Source organism: Morchella sextelata (genome assembly GCF_020137385.1).
Source record: "Morchella sextelata strain SCLS chromosome Unknown scls_13, whole genome shotgun sequence".
Taxonomy (NCBI): Eukaryota; Fungi; Ascomycota; class Pezizomycetes; order Pezizales; family Morchellaceae; genus Morchella; species Morchella sextelata.
In genome coordinates, this window is record NW_025408628.1 from 1,198,838 (window position 1) to 1,223,118 (window position 24,281).

The following is a 24,281-nucleotide window of genomic DNA, read 5'->3' on the forward strand; positions in this document are numbered from 1 at the left end:
ACATCGATAACATCATCATGAGCTGTTGTTGCCTTTCCTATTTGGGAATAGATCCCGAGTGATTTGTTGTGATTCTGGGGTTTTTTTTTCTTTTCTTTAATTCATTAATTGTGATGCTGGGGTTTGGAGTGCTGGGAGGTTTTTTTCGAACACAACTTTTGAATTGTGACCCCAAAACTGGCGCTACCTCTAGGTCTGTTTCTGCCTACCCCTAGTTAGCCTCGCAGTACGTCCATGTCTTGAGTTGTACACCCCCCGGTCCCATCGTAAAGCTGATTTGGGTATACGTACTACATGTATGTAGTTCCTCTCTATAATCATTTCGTAAGCCAGGTGGCCATGTTTATAGTCAGCGCTCTCGATCCCTGGACGAGTGGCATTTTTTCTGCAGCTGAAGATCGGCGCATCTTCGGCGGATTCTTCGCCACGAAGACATAGTCGTGGCAAACATTTAGGCGCCTTTTGATTCTTTTCCGTCAGTGTTTTGAGTTGAGTATCAATGAGGAGGAGGGGCGGGGGGGTTGACTAGTTAGTGGTTGTGCACTGTTATGTACTTCCAGCGACGTTGACCAACTGCAACACAGCTGGACACCTGCCTACGGTCATCCAACAGCAAACTCAGCAACACTACTCTCTGTCAAATTTGGCACTGCCTCTCCAAAGCAACAGGAGGCCCCAGCTTTTCCAGACCCCCAACCTGTCCAACAGAGACAGGGCTTAAAACCACTCCATGGCCGCCCCACTCAGTCGCCATCCATATCGTTCTCCTATTCGCGCATTCACTCCTCAGCTACCCATCTCCAAAAGGAACATTGGCCTGCTCACAGGTAAGACATGGGAGAAAAGAGTTTCGAGTTACCGCTAATGTGATGATCATAATCAAGCATTTTGGGTCCGCGAGGCCTTGTTCATTGAGACTTGTGTAGTCCCCCCCCCCTCCCCCCATATATTGCACATGAGCACCTCGCTCTCCCTAATACTACATGATATCAGCTGAACCAATTTACTTTTAGAAGAAGCCCTGCATGTGTTTATATGGAGAATTTACCGTGACTTTGAGACTTTCTGTAAACCGGAACTCCAAAGTAGGCTAAATCGCCAATTACTAGCACAAGGAAACCCCCTTGATTACTCATGGAAGCTCTGGTGATAGAAAAGAGCGACCACTATCTCTACCAGTACGATCAGCAAAATTATATGCATGGTAATGTACTCTTATAGTTATATCTTTTGATGTTCTTCACAGCGAAACACCAAGGGTACTAATTACCCGTATTGTCTACGGGGTAGAGGTGTCTTATATCTCAAAAATTTCGAGATATAACTATGGTTTAGCTGGCTAGTCAGACGCTATAAACCCCCCTCGGCTTGAGCCAACTTGTAGTTGATTCAATCTCAGAACCACCCTTCTTCTCACCCAAGCTTTTGCGCCTCCTGCTGTCCTCACGACAAAAGGATTATTGGGTTCCGAATCACTATTACCTACACTTTTGTGCACGGACAGGCCGTATATCACGCCTCAATCCAGTATTCGAATTCAGCAATCTGCAGCAAAATATCTCATTTTAGAATAAATTTGTCGGGAACACACCGCCCCAACACCGGCAGAACTCTCTGTACCTAAACTTTGAGGCCCCACTGGGCGATTTACTAGATATCCCTGGGGTACAGAGAACACGGTTATGGTAGTAATTCTGCAATATCATTAGAGCAGGCAAACGTTACTCCCTGGTGGGACATTGTGATCATATTACCCAAAGTACGGCGGAAATAAAGGTACATATGTCTAACTCAGGCCACCAATCTCGAGTGATGGGTGGTGATCATCATATATCAAAGTACCAAACTTGATCCGATTTCTACAGCTGCAATAGCAACGCGGGTTGGTCAAAACTTATTGCAAGCCTTTATAAAAAAAAGGAAACCTTGGCTCTTTGGGAAGAAGTCTCCGGCAAGGTCACACCATCGTCCCGTGTACGCACATACATGTGTTAATGTGCACAAGGGGTACATGTAGGCAAGTGCTTTACTTTACATCAAAGTCTAGATTTAAGTTTCCCGTACTCAACGGGATGTGCAAGGATGTTACTTAACGTCCGGCCAAGTCCGTATATATGTGTCTGAATTGAGGCGATGGTTACTCGGAGAATATGATATCCAAACACAACCCCAGGCCCCTGAGCATGAGCCAGAGGTCAGGTCCCATTTATCCGGTTAACGAATCCCGGCTAGAAATTCAACTTTGTACAACTATGGCAATCATTAAAAACCTGCCTGTAGTCCTTTAAATAGGCCCATACCTGTACCCAAATACGACAGGGAAACCCAGAGATCAACCAGCCAAGTAGCTAGTTAGCTGCCGGCTCTAATTAACTTTATCTACTGCGGTCGCTGTGACTAGCTAAAAATATAGCCCCTGTGAAATCGTTATTCCTTCCCATTGAGCTTAAACGACAGGAGCGGACTCCAATTCCTGATCAGCGGGTATATCATTATTAGGATGTACTTTAGTGCACATGGAATACACAACTGCGATCTCCCGTGTGGTGAATGAATTTTGCCTTCCAGGCCCCGCTTAAAGGGTAGGAACCCAGTATGGGTGTCACAAAGTTGCTTAATTCACCCCAAGATGTACATGGGAGTAAATTACTTACCTGCAGTGTTATGTACTGCAAATATCTATATGAGGTAGAGCTTGCCTAGATATATGTATGTACTTCAATATCAGGATATCTTTCCCTGTCCACACAGCTGAGTATCGAGGGCTAAAATTCGGGTTCTAAAATCGTGCAGAAAATGACATATGGTTTTCTATTTACCTGCCCCAATTGGTTGTTGGAATTGTGTTATGATAACGATGGTGTTCAAGGCGGAAGAATAGAAGAAAAAGCCTGTGCTTCTAGATCAACCGCTTGACCTGTTCAAACCATTTCGGGCCTGGTTTTTTCTTTATAAAAGGCCTTATCCCGCCGGTCCCGGCCACGGAAGGGTACCCCGCTCTCACCCTCATCTCCCAAAACACCCTTACAATCTCAATGTTTTCTCTCCTATGTTCCCTTCTTCTCCTTGTAACCGGCGTGACTGCAGTCTGCCCTATCCCCGCCATCTACATTGAACCTACAATCACCCGGCCGTTCGCGATCCAAGTCCAAAATGCCTCCTACCCAGTGGTCCACAACCGCCTCATGAACCTTTGGCAAGCAGGCGGTGGGGATCAGCATCTCTATCTCAGCCCTGCTGGAACACCCACTAGCAACCTCACTCTTGTGGATGGGGTTATCACGCGGCTACCTATCAGGGCGGTCATCAATGGCGAGGTAAACTACATAAGATGAATAAGGCTACGTAGGCGGCTGATTAGAATGATGGGTGAATAGTACACGGCGACAGACAACACTACAAAACTGTTCATGACACAGCGCGGCGATCCCAGGGCGTTTTTCGATGTCGGATATGGGTGCAACCAGACTGATGATACATTGCAGACTGAGCTGCATTTTAGGGGTCGGGGGACACTACCAGGGGGGCACATCTGTGTTAGGTTGGCGTCGGGGAATAGGTATGAGTTTAGGTACTCGCCGCCTGGGAATACTGGTTAGTGGATTCTGTCCTGATGTGTGAAGAGCGGGATGCAATGGGTGCTAACGTATAGATGAAGGTATAGCGAGTGAGAGGTTGTGCATCAAAGTTGCGTTAGCTATCATGTTCCAGGAAACTGCGGTGGTAGAGGAGACTCCGGAGTTGGACGGGTAGTCAGAGGTGTTGTGGACTTGGTTGAGTATCTTCGAGTTATGACTTACAGTAGCCGGTCGATTATTTGATGTCTCTGTTCCACTTGATGTATACATATACTACTGGGCAGCAACCTAGCGAAAAGGCGGAGCATGGGGAGCGAATAAAGATAACAGGGATAACATAAAGACTTCTATATGAATTTATGTAGCTCAACTAACGTATCATACTGTGGCACTGCTTTAGATCCTCTAATAATTTTACGAGGGCTTTCCTGGCAATTTACTGAAAAATATAGACGCCGTTTGAGGGCGAGTGATTTTTTGTGATCAAACCTAGCCTGATATGTGCATATGTATGTAGGCACATGACTACATGAGCTAAAACATATATACTCAGGTTTATTGTTTGTTTCAAAGATTGGAGCCAACACTCACCTAAATGTTGATAGAGACAGAAGTTACATATACCTACATCGTAGACATTTTGACGGGACTGCCACCCACGCGCGCGGCCTTGCAATTGCACGAGTACGTACGGACATGTATCTGAAGGCATCGCGTGTTGGGTATATTATACTTCCTTTATTTAAATCTGGATTTTTCTCTTTCCCTTGGATCTGTATTTCTCTTGATGTGGGGGGTTGTTGATAAACAACGCGTGGCACTAGATGTTTGAAATCTCGCTTCGTCTCAAGTTCTTAGCGGTGGTAAATTATTAGGGGGTGCTAGCAGTCTTGGTAGGGTTTAGCGACTAATAAGCTTGGACTAATATGGCCGGCGCTAAGCCACTTTTAGCGAGTAATTCTAGAGCAAACCTCAACTGGCGAGCTAGGAAGGTGAGTAGGAAAAGTACGATGAAGGAGGGAAAAAATCGGGTAGAGTTGTAGGTACCTAATTGTATGCATGTATGTCGATAAATAGAGGTTCATCTTCGGGGATTTAAAAAGTCTGTAACGTCGACTGGATAGGATGTTTAAAGAGATGATGCCTGACGCAAGTGCCATGTACATACTCTAAAGCATGCAGAATTCCTCCTCCCGCGGAGTCCCGCCCCCAATCCCAGTCCTACTCCCACTCCAGCTGAAACCATCAGGCTTGAGACATGGCTTCACTGAACAGTGGTAGTAGCTAGGGTTGACTGAGGTGGGGAAGCGAATGGCATGGCTACCGTCACCTCACCTGTTGCGTTGAACGCACAAACCAATTTGGAGGGAAACGCCGTTATGTACCAAGGGTTATGAGACTTATGAGTGTTGGTCTTTACCACTTCAACTCTGGCGATATCCGTTTGAAGGTTCCTAAACCGATCCACGCCAGTGAGCGAGCTCCTAATAAAGAATAACTGACTCTCTAGACTCGTCGCGAAATTCTGTATGGTAGATCCTTGAGCAGTACGGTGCGACAGGACCCTGTCCCAGCAAATTTGATTGTCCCAATTGTATTTTAGAGAGGAAAAAAAAAAGTCGGGGAGGAAGCCCTGGCCAATTTCAAGGTGGAGGGAAACGAAACGATGATTTCCCAGCTTTCCTTCCCTCTATCTCCCTCCCCTTCCCCCTCCCTCTTCGAACCATTTTTTTGCCCGATCGCCCCCATACTTCCTTCCCACCACCTCCGTACCTACCTATTCTCCCCTTCTCCTTCCTCCCTCTCTCTGACTGATCCGTCATCAATCGCCGCTGGTCGTTCGCTGTTGTTTGCTCGGAATCTTCCTGTCCCTGACGTGTTTGTCAATACGTTACGTTGCTCTAAGACACACACCCTTCGATAAACAATCGGCCAAAAGAAAAAAAAGAATAGTATTCGAACCTCGAGTAATAATTCGTTTTTTGTACGAATATATATATATTGAGCTATTCTTTTTTTTTCTTGTTGCTCTCGTCACTTGTCACGCCAACTGAGACTCATCTGGTTTTACCGGTCGTCGCGCTTCACTAGTAAATACAGCTACTGCAAGGTAGCTACTGAAGCGAGAGCTTGAACCTCACTACAACCTGCAAGGGGCTGCATCACCACCCGCTGCCAAAGCTCTTATCGCGAACAGACTTTCTATCTCTACATACCGAGAGCGAGAGCAAGAGAGATCTTGGGTTTTTATATGAACACGTGAGAGAAAACGGTCAAACAAAACAGTACGTAAGATTTCCAATTTATCATTTAATTTCATTTTAAGCTATTCCGCCCTTGCCCAACCACACAAAGGACTACCACCGCTGACCATGTCAAATAGATACAATACAATATATCCCTCACACCTCAATTAATTCTCTAAGATCCATCAGTACAATGGCCTCCGTCAACGGCTCTTCGTCAACGCTACAAAAGCGGCCTCCAACCCCCAAATCTTCCTCATCGGCCCCTAAAACTAACGGTGGTCCCCCTCCTCCTATCCCCGATTCCAAGAAAGACGTTCATCCTCCGCGGCGCTCCTCGCTCAATTTCCTCCGTCGTACAAAGTCAGGTGATCCAGTCCGTAAGGTCCCAGTCGTCGCCGCGGAGGCGCCAAAGCTACCCACTATCTTCAACGGCGCGGCAAATAACGCTGCTATGCAGGCGCCACCGTCGCGAAATGGGTTTGGGAGGGAAATTAGAGACTCAGTCGCGATTATAAGCGGAAAGTTTGGTGCGGACGAGGAGTACGGCAACGGTGTAGGAAAGGCCAACCCGCTGGGTGGGTATGTGCCTGGAAGGAAGTCAACCGATAGTGTAGTGGGGAGAGAGAATACGTATGTGACCACTAGCACTGTGCCATTTACAGAGGATCCGTATGCAAAGGAAGGAAGTATGGCACATAGAGGGAGGTATTCGTACGCGAGTAATACCAGTAGCAGTACTTATATCAATTCCCCAAGAAGGGTCAGGAGGAGGAAAGATCCAACGCCATTCAAGTAAGCTTCTCTCTGATCTTTTTATGTTGAACCAATTGCTAACTCCTCCCAATAGTGTTCTCGTTATTGGCGCTAAAGGTTCTGGTAAAACATCATTTCTACGCTTCCTCCGTCAGTCACTCGCCCTGAAGCCTAAACGCGGGCAAGTGATCACCGCGGACGAGAGCCCTGAAGCTCCCGCACAGGCCGCTGACTTGACCGCCACATTCAATTCCTCATACCTCGAAACTGACATTGACGGCGAGCGCATCGGACTCACCCTCTGGGACTCGGCTGGCTTGGAGAAAAACCTTATCGACTTGCAGATTCGCCAGACCGTCGCTTTCCTAGAATCGAAATTCGAAGAAACATTCACCGAGGAAACTAAGGTCGTCCGTGCCCCCGGAGTAAGGGATACCCATATCCATTGTGTATTCCTGCTCCTTGACCCTGCGCGCCTAACACCGAATAACCATTACCATGGTAAAAGCGGGAGCAAGGAAGATGTTGGTGGTCTTGACAACGATCTCGATATCGCCGTTCTTAAGGCTCTACAGGGAAAGACTGTCGTTATCCCTGTCGTTAGTAAGGCGGATAACTGCACCCTCGCACATATGGAATCTTTGAAGAAGCTCGTCCGCAAGGGTCTAAGCCGTGCCGGAGTCGACCCTCTAGATGCGCTCGATCTCGAGATTCCAGAGACCGACAGCACTGGCAAAGGCAACAGGGGCTCCCTCGCCGAAGTTGATGAGGAAGACAACGACGATCTACCGGCAGCCCATAACTCTATCTCCTCTGCCGGATCCGATAACGGAAGACACGAGGAGGATGAAGGAAATTTGTCGCTGTTACCATTGTCGGTGATTTCCCCGGATTCGTATGAACCAGGTGAGCCTGTGGGTAGAAAGTTTCCTTGGGGATTTGCGGATCCGTACGATGAGGGCCACTGCGACTTTGTCAAGTTGAAGGAGGCTGTTTTTGTGGCTTGGAGAGGCGACTTGAGGGAGAAGAGCAGAGACGTGTGGTATGAGAACTGGAGGAGTGATAGGTTGGGGGCCAACCGGAAGAAGTGAGTCCTCGGAGGTGTGTGAAGGCGTTCGTTTACGTGAGAGGAGGCTTGGTTCCCTCAAGTATTTTATTTGTGGTATTTTTTTTTTTTTATATTTCCTTCCATTTCATACTTATTCTCATATTGAAGCAGCCAGAAAGTCATTCTGGGAGTTATCAAGCGGTCATTTACCCTTTTTCTTTTCCATTCCATTTTCTTTCATTTTTTTTTCATTTTCTTCGGGCTTCTGGATGGAGTTCTTTTTTTTTCGGTTCTGTCGGAGTGATGTGGGGACTGCCGGTTATCTTTTCTTGTATGTCTTTTTTTTTTATCAATACTGTAGCTTAGCTTAACATAACTTTTATGTCCTATTTTCTTTTCTCTTCTCTTCTTGATACCCTCTTCGTCGACTATGTTGACTACATATGTCTGTAGTTAGTGGTCTTGACCCCTTAATCCTGGATATTGATATCCGGATATCTTTTCATTTTTGACAGCCACATTAAGCGGCTTATAACTATACCTATCCTTTTTAGTACGTCGAACTAGGATAAAATTATGGCCTGCAATGGTGATAGGCGGTGATAGGGGACGAAGAGAGGTTGTTGTGTTGGGGTTTGGGATTGATCAACAGTGCATTTAAGCTTATCCTTATCGCCATCTCATCTTATCTTATCATTATCATGAGTGGGGGGGGAATGGGAGCTCCCAATTACAACCCCACTCATCAATTCCAATTGATTTCGATTGATATCTCGCCTTACCACGTAACCTGCAATTAAAGATTAATAAACCTCTCATAAATCTAAATGACATCCCCAACTCACCACGGTGGTCCTCTAGACCTCACACCCGAAACTGCCCCGCCCCAGTCCCTCTCTGAGGCCGGTATCCATGTGGAGCTTACCCACTCCCCGCTCGACATCACCACTGCACTCGCTCGTGTTCGCAGCCCTAAGGCTGGCGCTCTTGTTCTCTTCGCTGGTTGATATCCCCTTATTACTATATTGTGGGTTAGTAGTAGCTAATTAACACCGCGCAGGCACAACGCGAGACAACTTTGACTCGAAGCCGGTCGAGCACCTCTCCTACACTTCGTATCCTCCGCTGGCGCTGCAGACGCTGCTCAAGATCTGCCGTGAAATGAAGGAGAAGCACAGTTTGATTGGGATCTCGATCATCCACAGGCTGGGAACGTGTCCTGTGGGCGAGGAGAGTATATTGGTAGCTGTGAGTGCGCCGCACAGAAAGGCGGCGTGGAGCGCGGGCGAGGAGTGCCTGGAGATCGTGAAGGAGAAGGCGGAGATATGGAAGCTGGAGACGTTTGTGGGCGGGGAAGGGGTATGGAGGGCGAACAAGGATGGGGTGCAGGATGGTAGTACCACTGCGCAGGTTTAATGCAGTGCAGCCAAGGGGTGGAGCGGTAATGATTGTGGTGCGGGTTTTTGGTGTAAATAGAATTTTAGTGGGTGCAATTACGGGTAAAAAGTAGTGTGGAGTCGCGGGCTCTTTGGACAAAAGGTAAATACATAATTTTAAAGCACACAGTCAAAAGCTTTTCCTACATCTCCCATATATATATAAAAAGAAAGAAAAAATCATCGATTGAAGCCATATTACTCAAGCGTATTGAGGTTCGACTGTGAGAATATAATGTGCCTCAAACCCTCGAGCTCTTCCTCGCCCTCCATCATCACCTCATTATCTGGCCATGGGGGGATCCCATTCTCACGGCGCATCTGCTCCAAAATATTTGGGCCTCCATCTGCTAAGCAGGCGCCCTCGCCGTGCTTACAGCATGCGCCGGTGTGATTTTGATGCTCGATGAACCAGGCAGGGAGTTCATTCTGATACTGCTCGGCTGACCAGGCAGCTGCAGGGAGTGCGTTCTGATTTCTCCACTGCTCAAGCTCGTGGGGTTCAAGCTCGACCAACTTATCCATGGGCACCACGCCCGAGTAGCGTGTGATCATGTTCCGGCCAAATGTGCACAGGTGGGGTGTGCTCTTGCTCGTGCCTTCTGGGGTCCAGCTCATGATCCATGATCTCTGCCCAATCGTGAAAATATCGCCGACTTTATTTTCAACCTGGCTACGATCCGCAGTGTCTGTACAATATGTAGGAATGGCAATTAGCATATTAGAGTGAATTGTAGTCGGAAGAGGGGAGACGGGGAGGGGGGGGGGAGAAGGGGAAGAAGGGGAAGGAGAAACTCACCCCACTTGAAACTTTTGGCAACCTTGTAGTGCGGGAAGAATACCAGGCAGGTGGCATTCACGAATCCAATCTCGGCAGTGTTTAAGGAAAACACTTGAACTCTGAGATCTCTTTTTGCATATAAGGTCTCCTGGCCTTTCGAGGTATCCTCAAAGAGGAACTGATCATCCATAGAATGTTGGATAATGTCTTCTCCCAGGGGAGGTACTCCCAAGGGAGGTACTCCGTCAGGGTACTTCTTGTGACTGCAAATTGCGATGGCATGGGCAAAGATGTGCTGGCCTTCGGGTTTATCTGTGACCATATAGTAATGGTCGAGATTAACTTTTTGTGCTTCCCATGGCAGGCGCTTTTTGCCCATCTTGCCAGAGCTAGAGGCTCCGGGGGGTTGATACTCTAGTCCGATGACTTCGTTCACGGGCCCAAGAGCTAGCAAGGAGACAGGGACAAAAACATGTCTCCCTTCGGAATTGACCAGAAGCTGAGTATCTACTTTGAAGTCTGATCTCTCCATATGGCGGCTGCTTGTAGGTTTAGCAAGCTAGCTGTTATAATATGGAGCTGGTGGTAAGCTTCCGTTATTTATGATATTGTCACATTCATAGCCAGGCCTAAACCCCCCCTCCCCCCGGGGGCCCCTCAGGAGCGTGCACGTCCCTTCTCCACAATTCATTGATATTCCCCCATAGCTCCCATCTCTGATAAACGGCGGCTAGAGATCGCCACTAGCCAGATTGAGTGGAATATTGGGTTGGTTATTGTCTGTCCTTGATCGTCCGAGTGTGATATGAGTATCGTTCGTCCTGTCTTGCCGTCTTGTGATATGTCATTATTATATGGAGCTTCCCACGTAGAAATAATAATCAAAAATTGCATCCACCATTCGATCACTAGCCTAACAACTCGCATGTGAGTTTCAGCTTAATTGTCCAACCAGATTAGAGCCAGTATAATTGCCCCCCCCCCTCCCCACCCAACGACCTGTCACGGATGTTTGAGCCAGTCTGAATCCATATAGATGAGCCCGGCCGGGAGGATCGGATCGATAACGCCTAACGGGGCATTATGATTAGCGGTCTTCTTGCATAAAGCTAGCCCTACAGTTACATATACTCACTTCTTCTATATATCTAATATGTATTATATATATATATATATAATCCAACTTGCAGTCTCGAGACGTCTCATATCTGTCACTGCGCGGGTCGGCGGGTGGAGGTGGGTGGAAGTTGTAGGAAGACTCAATAGATAATAGGATGGATGATAATATTTCCATCACGAAGGAGGTATTACAGAGGTGGGCAATTGCAAGAAAGGGTAACGGCATCCCACGAACGTACTAGCTAAAGTCGTTAGGCATCCCACGAACTACATGTAGCTACAGTCGTTATGCATCCAACGAACAAGGATTACAGTCATGGCAAAGAAACAGCCAAGATAGGTTTTTTTTTTTTTCTCTTCTTATATTATATTTCTATTGGCCCAAACCTCCCCTGTATGTCTTCAACTGGCAGTATTCGCAGATCAGGGACTACATGTAGCTGTGCAGCCTGTGCTCGCATACCACTAGCATAAAAGCCACTCGTACTCCATATGCATACCGACAGACAATCCTTGACTTTGTTGACACTCGTGTTTTCTGGTTCTTATTGCTGGTAGGCGAGTTAGTTTGCGAGATGTTGCAAAAGAGATTTAAAAATTTAATCATGATCAATACTAAAATGTTTTAGCTCTAGCTCTCATATTTCGGCTATATCTCGGCCATACGTACTGCTGGCCATATTGGCAGAGGCTACATATATGCGCCACATTATTTTGCGTGGAGGAAATATGACTATAGCTATTTTACGGGGAAGAAATATGACTATATATTTTACGTGGAAGAGATAATATGGATTGCAGGGGTTCACTAATACACTACGTCTAGCTATACTACTCGGGCGTCCATTAAATGGTCGGATATCGTTGCAATCAAATCCCTACTAAGAATTCCGGCCATTTAATGAACGCATGAGTAGTTGATATTGATATTTATATTTGATATCGGCTGGTACATACATACATGTAGCTACTTACATAGCTACATCATGTAGTCTACTATTACTCTATGGGCGGATTGTACATGTACGTACATGTACGTACCTACAGGACTAATTACGCTTATACGTTAGCTGTTTATTAATACCAGCTACGCGGACAAAGGAGCTAGATCGAGACAAAGAAAAAGAAAAAGAAAAAGAAAAAGAAAAAAAAGGCCGAGCCAACACCATCCACGCATCACGCATTCTCACTCGCCCCACTCTTCCCACTCGTCCCACTCGTCCTCTTACCCCCCTTCCGCCCCACTCCCCACTACCCTACTTGGGTATAGGAATAAGAACCAGAACATAGCATGCAAGTGACGATATATACAGGGATTGTTTGTATGGAGTGCACTGGCTGCCGCTCTGCTAAGCTAGGGAAGGGATTTAAAACTACACGTAGCTTGTGCGCCGTGAATAGCAAAAATGTTTTAGCTCTCATATTTCCGGCTACATCTCGGCCATACCACTACATGTAGCTATAGCACTGCCGCCAGAAGCTACCTACCTAAATGCGCTTTGCGTGGAGGAAATATGACTATAGCTATTTTATTTTACGGGGAAGAGATATGACTCTATATATATTTTACGTGGAAGAAATAGTGTGGTCCATGCTCGGAGCCTCGCGAGCCCATGATGGCCAGCTCGAGCTTTGGGCTCGAGCCTTTGTCTCGTTGGGAGCAAGCCTTACTTTAACTTCTCCATGGAGCCGAGCTGGCTCAAGCCTTTTTCCGTAAATACACGAGAGCCAAAAAATTACCATGTTTTTTTTAACTAGATATTTGGATTGCCATAACTGTAAGGTTGCACATGCAATTAATGAATTAAACGAAAAAAAAGAAAAAAAAAGAAAAAGAAAAAACTAGATATTTGAGAGATGAGAACTGGAAACTGACGTTAATTTACAATGATTCTTTATATGCGATGCATGTGGGGAATTATGGGTAATGCTACTACATGTATTGAAACCTCTCGCTGTTTTTTCCATGTCCCCCCCCCACCTTTTGCAGGGAAAAAAATTCTTGCAACTCCGGTCATTGACCACAAGCTCGAGGTTCTGTGAGCCCCTAGTACCTCTCATCGAGCCGGGCCGACTCGAGCTTTTAGTCCGGCTCGTGGACCACGCTAGGAAGAAATATGACTATATATTCTACGTGGAAGAGATATTGCGGATTGCAGGGGCCCACTAATACACTACTATATATGTAGCTGTAGTTGATATTGATATTGGTATTGGTTGGTACATACAGTACCAAAAAACGGGTGGGGGTTAGTACGGTAGTACTACGCCATCCCATAAAATCGGGTAGCACTCCGGTTGTCGAGCGAGTAAAGCCGCCTTGCAGCAAATGCTCTATCAATGCCGTATCAATACTGTATTATATAATCTATATATTCCCTGGATTCCGCAGTGTGGGTGGTATATTTATACTGCCCTAGTACTTCCGCATTTCCTAAAATACGGCATTCTTGTGGTATTTAGGACAATGCCATTCCCCTAACCCTGGAATATCATATTTGGTGATGAAGCATTTCAGAATCAAAGATCACCAGATATTGTTTCATCCACCGATCCATCAATTCTTATCATCCTAGGATGGGGTTTAAACAATTGGGATATACTTTTGAAAAATAAATTTTGGGCTCTTAGGCATACATATACACATCATTTTAATTAGAAGTTGCGCCTACTATTCGATTATGATACGCTCATGTTGGTGGTGATGATGATGATGATGATGATGATGATGATGATGATGATGATGATTATTATAATGATGAAGTCGTATAGGTGTGGTCTAGTCTTGTAACATAGTGTCGACGAGCCTACATGTAGGTGTGGTCCTGGTCATGGACCTGGCGTACTGGCACGCTAGACCTGGTGCTGGCACACTGGACATGGTGCTGGCGCGCTGGACCTGGTGCTGGTCACAACGCTAAAATGTGTCTATATTGCTGTGGTAGTGCTACGGTATTGCTATGGTATTGCTACGGCATTCTATGAAAAATATACTCCTTGAAATGCCGAAATGATGCAGCAGTCCCGAAAATACCGCATTGTAGCAAGACTACCGTAGCACTACCATACTAATCCCTGCACCATTTTTGGTATTGTAGCTACATGTAGTATACTATTACTCTATGGATAGTTGTACGTACGTACCTACAGGACTAATTACGCTGCGCTAGCTAGCTGTTTATTAATACACGTACCTACACGGACAAAGGAGATCGAGCTAGACAAGCGCACAAAAAAATAAAAAAGTGGCCAAAAAAGACGAGCCAAACACCATACCCCCCTCCGCATCACGCATTCTCACTCGTCCTCTACCCCCCCCCCCCCCTTTCTTCTCCCACAGGAACAAGAGACAGACCATGCAAGTGACAATACAGGGATTATCAGCACAGAGTAGCACCGCTCGCCATACAACCAACCCCACTGCATGTCCTAGTTCTTACCCCCGCACAACCCACACCACCCTAACACCACCCCAACCTCGCCGCAACCCCCTCCAACCGCCCCGCCCCCTTCACCCTCCTCTCCACCTCCCTATACCGTCTCCCCGCCCTGCCCACCACCACCACCCGTCCCACACCCCCATCCTCACCCACACACACCCACCCCCCCACGCCACACCCCCAGCGCACCACCACCACACTCACCCCCTCGTCCCACTCCACATCCAAAACACGGTTCTCCCAGCCCTCCGTCACATCGCCGACGCGCCCGGCGGACAGCGCGGCGTCCCGCAGCGCCGTGGCGGCCGCCACGCGCCGCGCGTGCAGCGTCAGTTGCCGCCGGAGGGTGCGCGCGAGCGTGGGCAGCGCGGGGAGCGGCGTGGGCAGCGCGATGAAGGGTGGGAGGGTGTGGCGGTGGATGGTGTAGGGGGCGGCTTTGGGGTCGTGGTCGGGGGGGGCGAGGGAGATGTGCAGGTAGTGGGGGGGGTGGAATTGCCCTGTGTTTGTGTTAGTTTTTGTAGACTAGTGGGGGAGGTTTGAAAGGGGGGGGGGGGGGAGGAAGGGGAGGTGGGGAACGTACGGTTACAGAACACCTCGATCCTGACGCCGAGCAGCGTGTTGTGCGGCGGGGAGGGGTCGCGGACTGTAAATGTGGTGATGCCGGCGATGCGGTGGAGGCGCGCGATCGATGCTGCGGCGGAGGCCGTGGAGGAGGCGAAGACGGCGGCGAGGTGGTCGGCATCCGTCAGTGGCTCCTGTGTCTTTTGCGTACTTGTAGTGGTTGTGGTGGAGGAGGTAGTGGTGGAGGTGGTGGAGGCGGGGGAGGAGGAAGAGGGCGGGGCAGGCGGGGCCGAGGCGCTCGAGAGGGGGTGCGTGGCGCGGAGGGAGAGCAGTTGCGCGGTCAGGGAGGCCTTTTGGCGCTCGAGGGTGAGTAGCTGGTCGTGGAGGGTTGTGAGCGCGAGGGGCGGGGGCGGGGGCGGTGGCGGGGGCGGGAGCGGCGGGGTGGCCATGGCTCGTTGGTGGGTGCTGTGCTGTGTTTGCGGGCGTCGCGATATTTAGATAATGGGATGGTTGATTGTGGTTAGGGTTTGTGTTTGGGGGGGTGTTTGGGGGGGTGTTTGGGATGGCGGTGGTTGGTTACACAGGCAGCAGCTATCGATCGATACCCGGATGGATGGATGGATGGATGGACAGACAGAGGCTCTGCTGTGCTAGATTCTACGCAACGGGCGATTCAGCAGGGTCGGGGGCACGGGGGGAGCGTGGGTGGACCGTGGTGGCTTGCAGGACGTGAGCGAGCGGAGTGTTTGTGAGCGCGGCAGGGGAGAGATGCAGATGGGGAAACACTCGAGTCTTGGAACTAGAGCCAAGGGAAGGGGCAAACCACAGTACATGCACACTAGAGGTGTGCCAACTCGCGACCGCGAGTTGTACGTTGAATTATGGGTATCAAATAAAATTTAATTCTCCCTCTACAATCATGAGGGGCCTTCAGCCCCATCCTCCTCCTCTCGTGAGTGCTCAGTACTTTGATGTGTCGTGCTGACTAATCAACATCCCTGCACTCAGCAGCCAATCAGACCGTTCCAATATTCGAAAAATTAGCGATAGTACATTATAGATACATACCTACCTTTTCTTTATTTAGAAGCTGGGTTGGGCTGGGCAGGGGGGCGTGAGTGAGGCACAGAGAAGTTACATAGGTGGTCACTGCTGGGGAGTAGGGATAGCAGCCGTGGATATTGCACACACTCGACACGGAGCTTTGGCAGACTAGAGTACTCTACTTGGCGGTGATTGTGGATGGGTGTGTACGGGGAGGTTGAGCACGGGGAGATTGGAGGGGGTAGAGTGCTAGAGTGCTCGAGAGTACAGCCTCAAGGTTCAGTTCACGATGAGTGAGCGAAAGAATGTAGGTGGATAGAATTAAGAGAGAGAGAGAGACAGACAGACAGAGAAACAGAAAGTGGAGAGGAATACGCGTCCCCCTCCAGGTTACCGCCGTATATAATATCAGTCTGATCGATATAGCCTCTCTGTGCCCCCCTCCCCGTGCCCCCCTCCCCCTCGAGTCTTTCTCTCCCTCCCACTCCCACTCCCCTCGACCGAGTCCCTCTTCGCCCTTTGTCCTCCCCTCGCCCTCTCCCGCACCCCCTGTGACTCCCCCTCCCCCGCCTCCGCACTCCCATCTGCACATCTGGCATCTTCCACCGATCGCCGCCCCTAAACCCTACTCGGAGCTAGCCTCGTCTCGAGCCCTCCCTCGCGACTAATCGATCATTGCCCCCATGTGCCGCTAGCAGCACTAGTAGCAAGCAGCCCAAGCAGCAATAATAACACCGAACTGAGTCTGAGTCTGGGTCTGAGTCTGAGTCTGCATGTCTCCAGCACTCTTCGACGACTCCCGCCATATTCCCCTTCTCTCACCCACACTCCCTCTGCACCACCACCGAAGCAACAGCAACAGCCAGAACAACAACAACCAACACCACAACGACGACCCAGACTACGACGACAACGACGACGACGACGACGTCGAACTCAAAGCAATCCACATCACCGACCACCAGCAGCCCCGATACAGCACTGACGACGACGACGACGACGACGACAACGACGACGACGACGCCTCAGACGCCGAAGGCCACGACCCGACTATGCCCCGAAGTCGCAAAGTCCACACTACGACCAATAGTGAGGCCAAGATGAACACCTCCTCGTCCGTCGAGTACCGCCGCAAGAACGGCGCCTCCCTCGACGACGGCGGCGGCACCCCCTCGAGCGCCCAGCAGACCGAGGCCCTGCTCGAACGCAGCTCCTTCACGCTCGACGACGACCACGACGTCAAGCCCGCCGCCGCCTCCTTCCTCACGCTCTCGCTCGCCGACCAGCGCAACTTTGCCCTCCTCGTCATGCTCTACTTCCTGCAGGGCGTGCCCATGGGGCTCGCAATGGGCTCCGTCCCCTTCCTGCTCAAGCACAAGCTCAGCTACGGCGAGATTGGCGTCTTCACGCTCGCATCCTACCCGTACAGCATGAAGCTCCTCTGGTCGCCCATCGTCGACGCCATCTGGTCGCGCCGCATGGGCCGCCGCAAGAGCTGGATCGTGCCCATCCAGACCGTCAGCGCGTGCATGCTCATCTGGCTCGGCGGCAATGTCGACAAGCTGATGGAAGAGGCAAGCAGCAAGCTGTACATGTTTACGTTTGTCTTCTTCACGCTCGTCATGCTGTGCGCGACGCAGGACATTGCCGTCGATGGGTGGGCGCTCACGCTGCTGAGCCCCGAGAACCTCTCGTATGCGTCGACGGCGCAGACGGTGGGGCTCACGGCGGGGCAGTTCCTCTCGTTTACGGTGTTTTTGGCGTTTAATGCCCCCGACTTCTCGAATAGATACTTTAGGACTGTGCCGCAGACGTACGGCCTCATGACGCTAAGTGGGTATCTCAAGTTCTGGGGATGGGCGTATCTGGTCATCACGCTGGGCCTCGCGGTGTTCAAGAAGGAGGAGAAGAACTCCAACCGCGACGGCATCGCCGCAGTCTACAAGACAATGTGGAAAGTCGTCAAGCTAAAACGTACGCCCCTCTCCCCCCCCTCCCCGTCTACCAATTAACCCCCCCACTAACACACCACAGACATCCAAACCCTCATCATCGTCAACCTCATCGGCAAAATCGGCTTCCAAGCCAACGACGCCGTCACAAACCTCAAGCTCCTCGACAAGGGCTTCTCGCAAGAAGACATGGCCCTCACCGTTCTCATCGACTTCCCCTTCGAGATCCTCCTCGGCTACCAAGCGGGCAAATGGAGCAGCACCTTCCCCCCCATGACACTCTGGACCTGGGCCTTCATGGGCCGCCTCCTCGCCGCCGTCCTCGCACACGTCACCGTCGTGCTCTTCCCCAAGGACGGCGTCGTCGACACGTGGTACCTCCTGGTCGTCATTGCCGAGCATGTCTTCTCGACCTTCACGAGCACGGTGATGTTTGTGGCGCTCACGGCGTTTAATGCGCGCATTGCGGACCCCGCTATTGGCGGCACGTACATGACGCTTCTGGCGACGGTGTCGAATCTGGGCGGGACCTTCCCACGGATCTTTGTGCTGAAGGCGGTGGACGCTTTGACATCTGCGACTTGTTTCCCCCCGGAGAAGGCCGTTGGGGGTGGGGGGGCAACGCCGTTTGAGCCGTTTAGCTGCGCGCTCGAGGCGCAGCGCCAGGCCTGCGGCGAGATGGCGGGCAGGTGTGTCGTGCAGAGGGACGGGTACTATATCACGAATGTGCTGTGCGTGCTGGTGGGGCTGGTCACGTTTGTGGCGTATATTAAGCCGTCGGTGGAGCGGTTGAGTGCGTTGCCGTTGAAGGCGTGGAGGGAGTATAATCCCGGCCGGGAGTAGGTAGTGGTGGTAGACAAAAAGGTTGTGGTGGTAGGGGTTAGATAGAAAAAGGAGTAGGGGAAAAGGGGGAAGGGGGAAGGGGAAGGAAAGGGAAAGGGAGGGGAAAAGGGACATTGTAAGATAGAAATTTTTAATATGTTTTTTCTGGTTTTGCTGGACTGGAGTAACAGGAAGGGGTTAGCTATAGATATCGGATACCTGGTGGTGGGAATTGAAGATATAGTTTTTGAGATGAGATGAGCTTATGCTTTTGGCGGGGGTGATGTGGTGTGATGTGGGGGATGGACATCTGATGAAATAAGGTTATCTGGGGTGGCCCGGCATTTTGTGTGGTTTGATCATTGGCCCCTGGCGGCACGTGCCAAGGATGGGCTGTATGTACTAATGCCACTACTATTGTTGCTGTTACGACTATTCCGACTATTGATACTGTTGTTATTATTGCTAATGCTGCGTGTAAATTAGCAAAGTACTTATATTCTTACTAAACTAAACACTTTCGGATTTTTTTTAATTCAGTAACGAGTCATCTATATTCGTAGTGACCAGATATTTACAAGTAATTTACAACCAACCACAGCGCAAGAAGCAAATCAAATCAGAGCAGAGATTTCTTTTCCACATTTCCCCAGCCTCAAGTCAATCAAGCTGAAGCCGGCCATGATATCATTCCCATCTTACATTTTCATCCACCCCACAACCCCCCCCCCCCCCCCACCCATCCTCACCTCACCTCCCCTCCTTCGCCTTCTCCCTATCCATCTCCTCCTTCACCCGCCTCTTGATCTCCTCCTTCCTCTCCTTCCTCGCCAGCACGCCCGCCAGCCACTCCTCAAACTCCTCCTCGGCCTCCCTCTCCTTCGCCAGCTCCTCCTCGCCCACAGCAGTCTTCCTCGCCTTCCCCCGCAGCTCCTCGACATTGCACACGTCCAGGGCCACCATGCTCCCGCCCACGAGGAAGATGGCGAACGCCATGGTGTTGAGCGTCGCGAGATTGAGCGCCTGCAAGGCGTCGAGGGCGCCGTTGGGCGGTACGAGGGGGGGCCGGTTGTTGGGGTGGTAGAACGGCGGGATGAGGGAGAGCCGGCGCTTGGCAAGCGTGCGGCGGGTCGTGAGGATGGAGAGCGCGAGGAAGGTGCTGCCGCCGAGGAGGAGGGTGAGCTGCTTGAGCTGTCGCTGGGTTTCGGTGAGGCGTGGGGCGGCGGGGACGGTTGCGGCGGGGGTCTCGGGGGTGGGGATGAGGGCTGGTGGTGGTGGTGGAGGTGATGGCGGAGGTGCTGCTGCTGCTGCTGCCGCTGGCGCGGGTGTAGGCGCTGGGGAAGAGGTGAACCAGGATAGTGGATTGAACGGCATGATCTATAGATAATTATTATGGCGTATATGACGGGATTTGTATAGACTTACTGTTCAATTGCACGCTGACTGGTGGAGGGGTCTGTCTGCTTATCGGCAGTGTCCCTCTTAAAAAATATCCTAGCTAGGCCGCTGACTAACCCACCCACCACCCACCACCCCACCATCCCATCCCATCCCATCCCATCCCATCCCATCCCATCCCACCATGAACCAACCGCCCTACCCACTCAACCCCCCAATCACACTGCCGAAATGTATCTCGACCGCCCCATCGACCAGCAGTTCCCCCCCACCCCGCCCCTCCGCCGCTCCCCCTCTCCCGTCGACGAGGAAGACGAAGAAGAAAGGGAGGACCCCGACCTCAGCAGTCTCCGGCGCACCCACACAACGCTGGGCTACCGCGACGGCATCACCGCCTCCAAGTCGACCTACATCCAGAGCGGCTTCGACGAGTCGTACCCTCTCGGCGGCCGCTTCGGGCTCAAGATCGGATGGATCAAGGGCGTGCTGGAGGGGCTGTGGATGCTGGACAAGGCCGACGAGAGGGTGTCGAAGCTGCGCAGGGAGGCGAATGTTGAGCTGGATCTGCAGAAGGTGTTTGCAAAGGAGTGGTTTGACGAGGGTGGGGTCTGGAAGTACGGGCTCGGCGAGGAGGAGGAGGAGGGTGTGACGCTCGATAGGGTGGTGGAGAAGCATCCGGTGGTGGAGGCTTGGATGGTAAAAATTAAGGAGGAGGCAAAGAGGTGGGGACTGGAGGTGGAGGAGCTGGTTTATCACGGTGAAGAAGAAGAGGAGGAGAAGGGGGAGCCCAGTACTGGTCCTGTTTCCAGCTGAAGTGGTAATGTCTCCATCCCTGATAGCAATTGATTCCACTGTCAGTGAATGAAACCTGACGAGGCATTTTAGCTCGAGCATGTATATATAGATGTAGGGGTTTAATTCAGGTTTAATAAATAAAAATAACCTACTAATCAATCATTACCGCTCTTCTGACAATGATGCAATCAGTTGCGAGTGATATCAGATATTTAGAATCCGAGTGATATAGGATGATCCAAGTCATTGCTCAGCACAGCAGAGGGCCCAAGTGCATCCAAGACTCTTCCCATTCCAGCTAACCTCAATGTCACCATAGTAAAATAGACCTGAATCCACTGGCTCGACTCAGAGTCAGCACCTAAAACCCCACATTTAGTTCCAGGCCTTGACTACCGGAATCCGGGCAACTCCTCAGCTCATTTGAAAGTAATAATCAACGTTGGTCCCAGGTGAGAGCTTTCAACCAGAAGGGGTTGGGGGGGGGGGGGGGGGGGGGGGGGCCGTCAAAACACAGACGTAGGAGCGAGACAAACAAAGCAAGAGCCGGAGCTGCGTTGTTTATACATGCTCTTATTTGAACTGACAATATGGCATTTCGTATCCCGGAAAAGATGTGGCCATTTGACTGTAGAAGCCAACGGGTGTATCCAGCCTCCAGCCCACCAAATTACCCACCACCGGACACCTACATATAGCCCATCTCTTTTTTTAATTCAACTCCCCGAAACTCCAGCCCAATCTGACCTATCCCCTTTCGATCCCAGGTTGCATTAAGGCGATGCCAGAGCCGAAAATCAAGTGGAGAACCTGCCTCTCTTTAAATACTAGCCACCACCAGCTCTTCCTTACACTAGTAGTTATGTAGGTATGATGTATTCCGCATATTTGAAAGCGGACACACAATATAAATATTTTTCTAACGCTACGATGGATGGATACAATTACTCGCCCAGAAGCCACGACTCACAGCCCATCACTCGCCCCCTTCCTTCCCTTACCCACCACCACCCCCCGCCCCACCACTTCACCACACCACCCACACACAAAAAAAAAACAATACACCATAAGGGATTCGAACCCTTGCCTGTTGCTCTCCATAAGGGAAGGCAACTGTGATACCCCTTCACCAACGGTGCCTGTGTATTACATGTATATCTCTTGAAGCTATTTCAATTCTAACCACATTACCTACGCTACCTACCATGGAACCAGCCAGCCAGGTAACCCCTAACCCATGCCCATATACCCATAATCACCAGCTAGAAGTATCGAGCTCCTATATTCGCCATTACCACATCACCTTACAATCCACACACTCAGAGACACATACTACGTGGGAAGCTCTCAACGCAGCCCTATAAAGATGAAACCAGCACCCTCACACACCCAGACTCTCACACAACACACTCAGTACAACACGCAGACACACAGAGCCACACGGAGGCATACTAATTTTAAGAAGTGACTTACAACAGTTTATAAAAACGAAACAGAAAGTTGGGGAAGGGGGGTAGACTATGTATATAGTTTAAGTATATAACGGTTTTAGAAAGCAAAAAAAAAAGAGTAAAAAAAAGAAGACAAGAATGGTTTCTAGGTTCAAGCTCAGGTTCAGGTTCAGGTTCGTATCGCAAGAGATGGTGATGGTGGGAGGGGGGTAGCTGTAAGCAGGGTGTATCTGTCTGCCACTGAATCTACTCCACCACCGCCGCCGCCAAAGAAAAGAAGAGAGAAGGGGGAAAACACGGCATTCATCGTCCGCCTACGAAGACCCGTAAAAAAGTGCCTCCCCTAGGTATATAACCCCAAACGCCAAAAACGCCGCCGCACCACCGAGGGTCACTAAACACAGTCAGTCTTCATCCCACACCGCACACCACAGAAAGAGAAAACCTGCCATTCCTAACACTAATCCTACTCGCCAACATGCGTCCTCCTATCACCGCAATACCCGTACAGATCGCATGCCCGGAGATCGCTCCAATCGTCACATACCAATAATCCTGCCCCGCCGCCATCGCAATCGTCGCAATCTGCGAGCGATCCCCCCACTCGCCCAAAAACGTCATCACAAACGTCTGCACCCACGCAGGACTCAGCAACAACCCGGCCAGATTCTGAATCCCCTCCAGGCTGGTAACCCTCGTGTTCTGCGCCTTGCCGCGGCCGCGGGCACGCGCATAGTCGTCCTCGTCGCTGTCGGAGAGCGACGGCGAGGAGGTGGAGCGGCGCAGCGCGTGCGTGTTGGAGCCGCGGGGCGAGGCGATGAGGCCGCCTTCGAGGGAGCGGGCGCTGGCGCTGCTGTGGGTGGCCTTTTCTTCGAGCTCTTGCTCGACCTCTTTCATCTCTTCCTGGACGTTGGCGGTGCCCTTCTCCATCTTGAGGCCTTCCAGCACCATGCGCACGCCGAAGACGAGGAACAGGCCGGCGGCGAGGAAGTTGGTGAAGTTCTTTGGCAGCAGCGTGGGCACGGCGTGGCCGAGGAGCGCGGACAGGATGGACATGACGATGAGGGAGCCCAGGGCGGCGGAGAACACGAGCAGCCGCGGGTGCTTCATTGCCATCAGCGCGGCGATCAGGAAGGTCTTGTCGCCAATCTCGGAGAAGATGATCATGACGAAGGACAGCGTGAAGGAGTGGAGGGGCTGGGAGATGCCGCCTGCGGCGCCATCGTCGTCGTCCTGCGGGGAGAGGTGCGGCTGGGCGGCCGCGGGGGGGTCGGCGAGCGTGTCGGTCTGGGATTGGTATTCCTTGTGGCCGGAGCTGGACACGGGGGACGAAGAGCCTTCGTCGTCGTCGTCGTCGTCGTCGTCGCTGGCGGTTCCAGCGCCCTTCTTGAGTGATAGCTGCACGTACCGCATATCCATTAGCCACCCCTCTTCATCCCCACCCCCACTACAACCATCATCACCACCACAATCACAATGACAGAGCTACGAACCGAAGATTCATCCCCCTCCGCCGGATCCTCGATGTCCACAATCTCATGCTCCCCCGTGTGCGGCGGCGGCTTCTTTATGTCGACGCTGCTGCCGCCGCCACTGACGCCCACCTCGCCAGTGCCCTTCTTGTCCGAGTGCTCAGGGTAGAGGCCCGGGCCCGTGTGGGGCTTTCCGTCGAGCCCGTCGACGGGGGCGTCGACGGTGCCGGCGGAGGTCTTGAGGTCGGTGGCGGAGCGCGGGGGCGGGACGGTGGAGGCGAGCGCGGTGCTGCTGGTGAGCAGGAGGAGGAGGAGGTTCCGTGTGTTGAGGTGCATGGTTGGCTGGTTTGTGGTTGTGAAGCAGCCGAGTGATGGGGGTTGT

General features: G+C 51.0%; 10 protein-coding genes across 10 annotated transcripts; 6 read left to right on the forward strand and 4 right to left on the reverse strand.

Annotated features, from left to right (window-relative positions):
* Positions 1-730: 730 nt before the first annotated feature.
* Positions 731-1,335, forward strand: H6S33_002726 (uncharacterized protein; the record flags this gene model as incomplete). Its single annotated transcript, XM_044834094.1, has 5 exons — positions 731-827; positions 885-922; positions 1,017-1,085; positions 1,154-1,204; positions 1,291-1,335. 5 exons carry the CDS (start codon positions 731-733, stop codon positions 1,333-1,335), a joined length of 300 nt encoding a protein of 99 aa, XP_044692887.1.
* A 1,700-nt stretch (positions 1,336-3,035) lies between these two features.
* H6S33_002727 (uncharacterized protein) lies at positions 3,036-3,753 on the forward strand (the record flags this gene model as incomplete). Its single annotated transcript, XM_044834095.1, has 3 exons — positions 3,036-3,317; positions 3,378-3,594; positions 3,665-3,753. The coding sequence occupies 3 exons, from the start codon at positions 3,036-3,038 to the stop codon at positions 3,751-3,753; spliced, it is 588 nt and encodes a 195-aa protein (XP_044692888.1).
* A 2,264-nt stretch (positions 3,754-6,017) lies between these two features.
* On the forward strand, positions 6,018-7,671 carry H6S33_002728 (uncharacterized protein; the record flags this gene model as incomplete). The annotated part of the gene is made up of 3 exons (XM_044834096.1): positions 6,018-6,406; positions 6,473-6,619; positions 6,675-7,671. 3 exons carry the CDS (start codon positions 6,018-6,020, stop codon positions 7,669-7,671), a joined length of 1,533 nt encoding a protein of 510 aa, XP_044692889.1.
* A 784-nt stretch (positions 7,672-8,455) lies between these two features.
* Positions 8,456-9,044, forward strand: H6S33_002729 (uncharacterized protein; the record flags this gene model as incomplete). The annotated part of the gene is made up of 2 exons (XM_044834098.1): positions 8,456-8,630; positions 8,689-9,044. The coding sequence occupies 2 exons, from the start codon at positions 8,456-8,458 to the stop codon at positions 9,042-9,044; spliced, it is 531 nt and encodes a 176-aa protein (XP_044692890.1).
* A 218-nt stretch (positions 9,045-9,262) lies between these two features.
* Positions 9,263-10,377, reverse strand: H6S33_002730 (uncharacterized protein; the record flags this gene model as incomplete). The annotated part of the gene is made up of 2 exons (XM_044834099.1): positions 9,263-9,753; positions 9,864-10,377. 2 exons carry the CDS (start codon positions 10,375-10,377, stop codon positions 9,263-9,265), a joined length of 1,005 nt encoding a protein of 334 aa, XP_044692891.1.
* Positions 10,378-14,425: 4,048 nt separating this feature from the next.
* Positions 14,426-15,414, reverse strand: H6S33_002731 (uncharacterized protein; the record flags this gene model as incomplete). The annotated part of the gene is made up of 2 exons (XM_044834100.1): positions 14,426-14,901; positions 14,985-15,414. 2 exons carry the CDS (start codon positions 15,412-15,414, stop codon positions 14,426-14,428), a joined length of 906 nt encoding a protein of 301 aa, XP_044692892.1.
* A 1,368-nt stretch (positions 15,415-16,782) lies between these two features.
* H6S33_002732 (uncharacterized protein) lies at positions 16,783-18,804 on the forward strand (the record flags this gene model as incomplete). The annotated part of the gene is made up of 2 exons (XM_044834101.1): positions 16,783-17,983; positions 18,044-18,804. The coding sequence occupies 2 exons, from the start codon at positions 16,783-16,785 to the stop codon at positions 18,802-18,804; spliced, it is 1,962 nt and encodes a 653-aa protein (XP_044692893.1).
* Positions 18,805-19,533: 729 nt separating this feature from the next.
* Positions 19,534-20,157, reverse strand: H6S33_002733 (uncharacterized protein; the record flags this gene model as incomplete). Its single annotated transcript, XM_044834102.1, has 1 exon — positions 19,534-20,157. One exon carries the CDS (start codon positions 20,155-20,157, stop codon positions 19,534-19,536), a length of 624 nt encoding a protein of 207 aa, XP_044692894.1.
* Positions 20,158-20,412: 255 nt separating this feature from the next.
* H6S33_002734 (uncharacterized protein) lies at positions 20,413-20,994 on the forward strand (the record flags this gene model as incomplete). Its single annotated transcript, XM_044834103.1, has 1 exon — positions 20,413-20,994. One exon carries the CDS (start codon positions 20,413-20,415, stop codon positions 20,992-20,994), a length of 582 nt encoding a protein of 193 aa, XP_044692895.1.
* A 1,747-nt stretch (positions 20,995-22,741) lies between these two features.
* Positions 22,742-24,235, reverse strand: H6S33_002735 (uncharacterized protein; the record flags this gene model as incomplete). Its single annotated transcript, XM_044834104.1, has 3 exons — positions 22,742-22,821; positions 22,898-23,825; positions 23,921-24,235. The coding sequence occupies 3 exons, from the start codon at positions 24,233-24,235 to the stop codon at positions 22,742-22,744; spliced, it is 1,323 nt and encodes a 440-aa protein (XP_044692896.1).
* Positions 24,236-24,281: the final 46 nt, after the last annotated feature.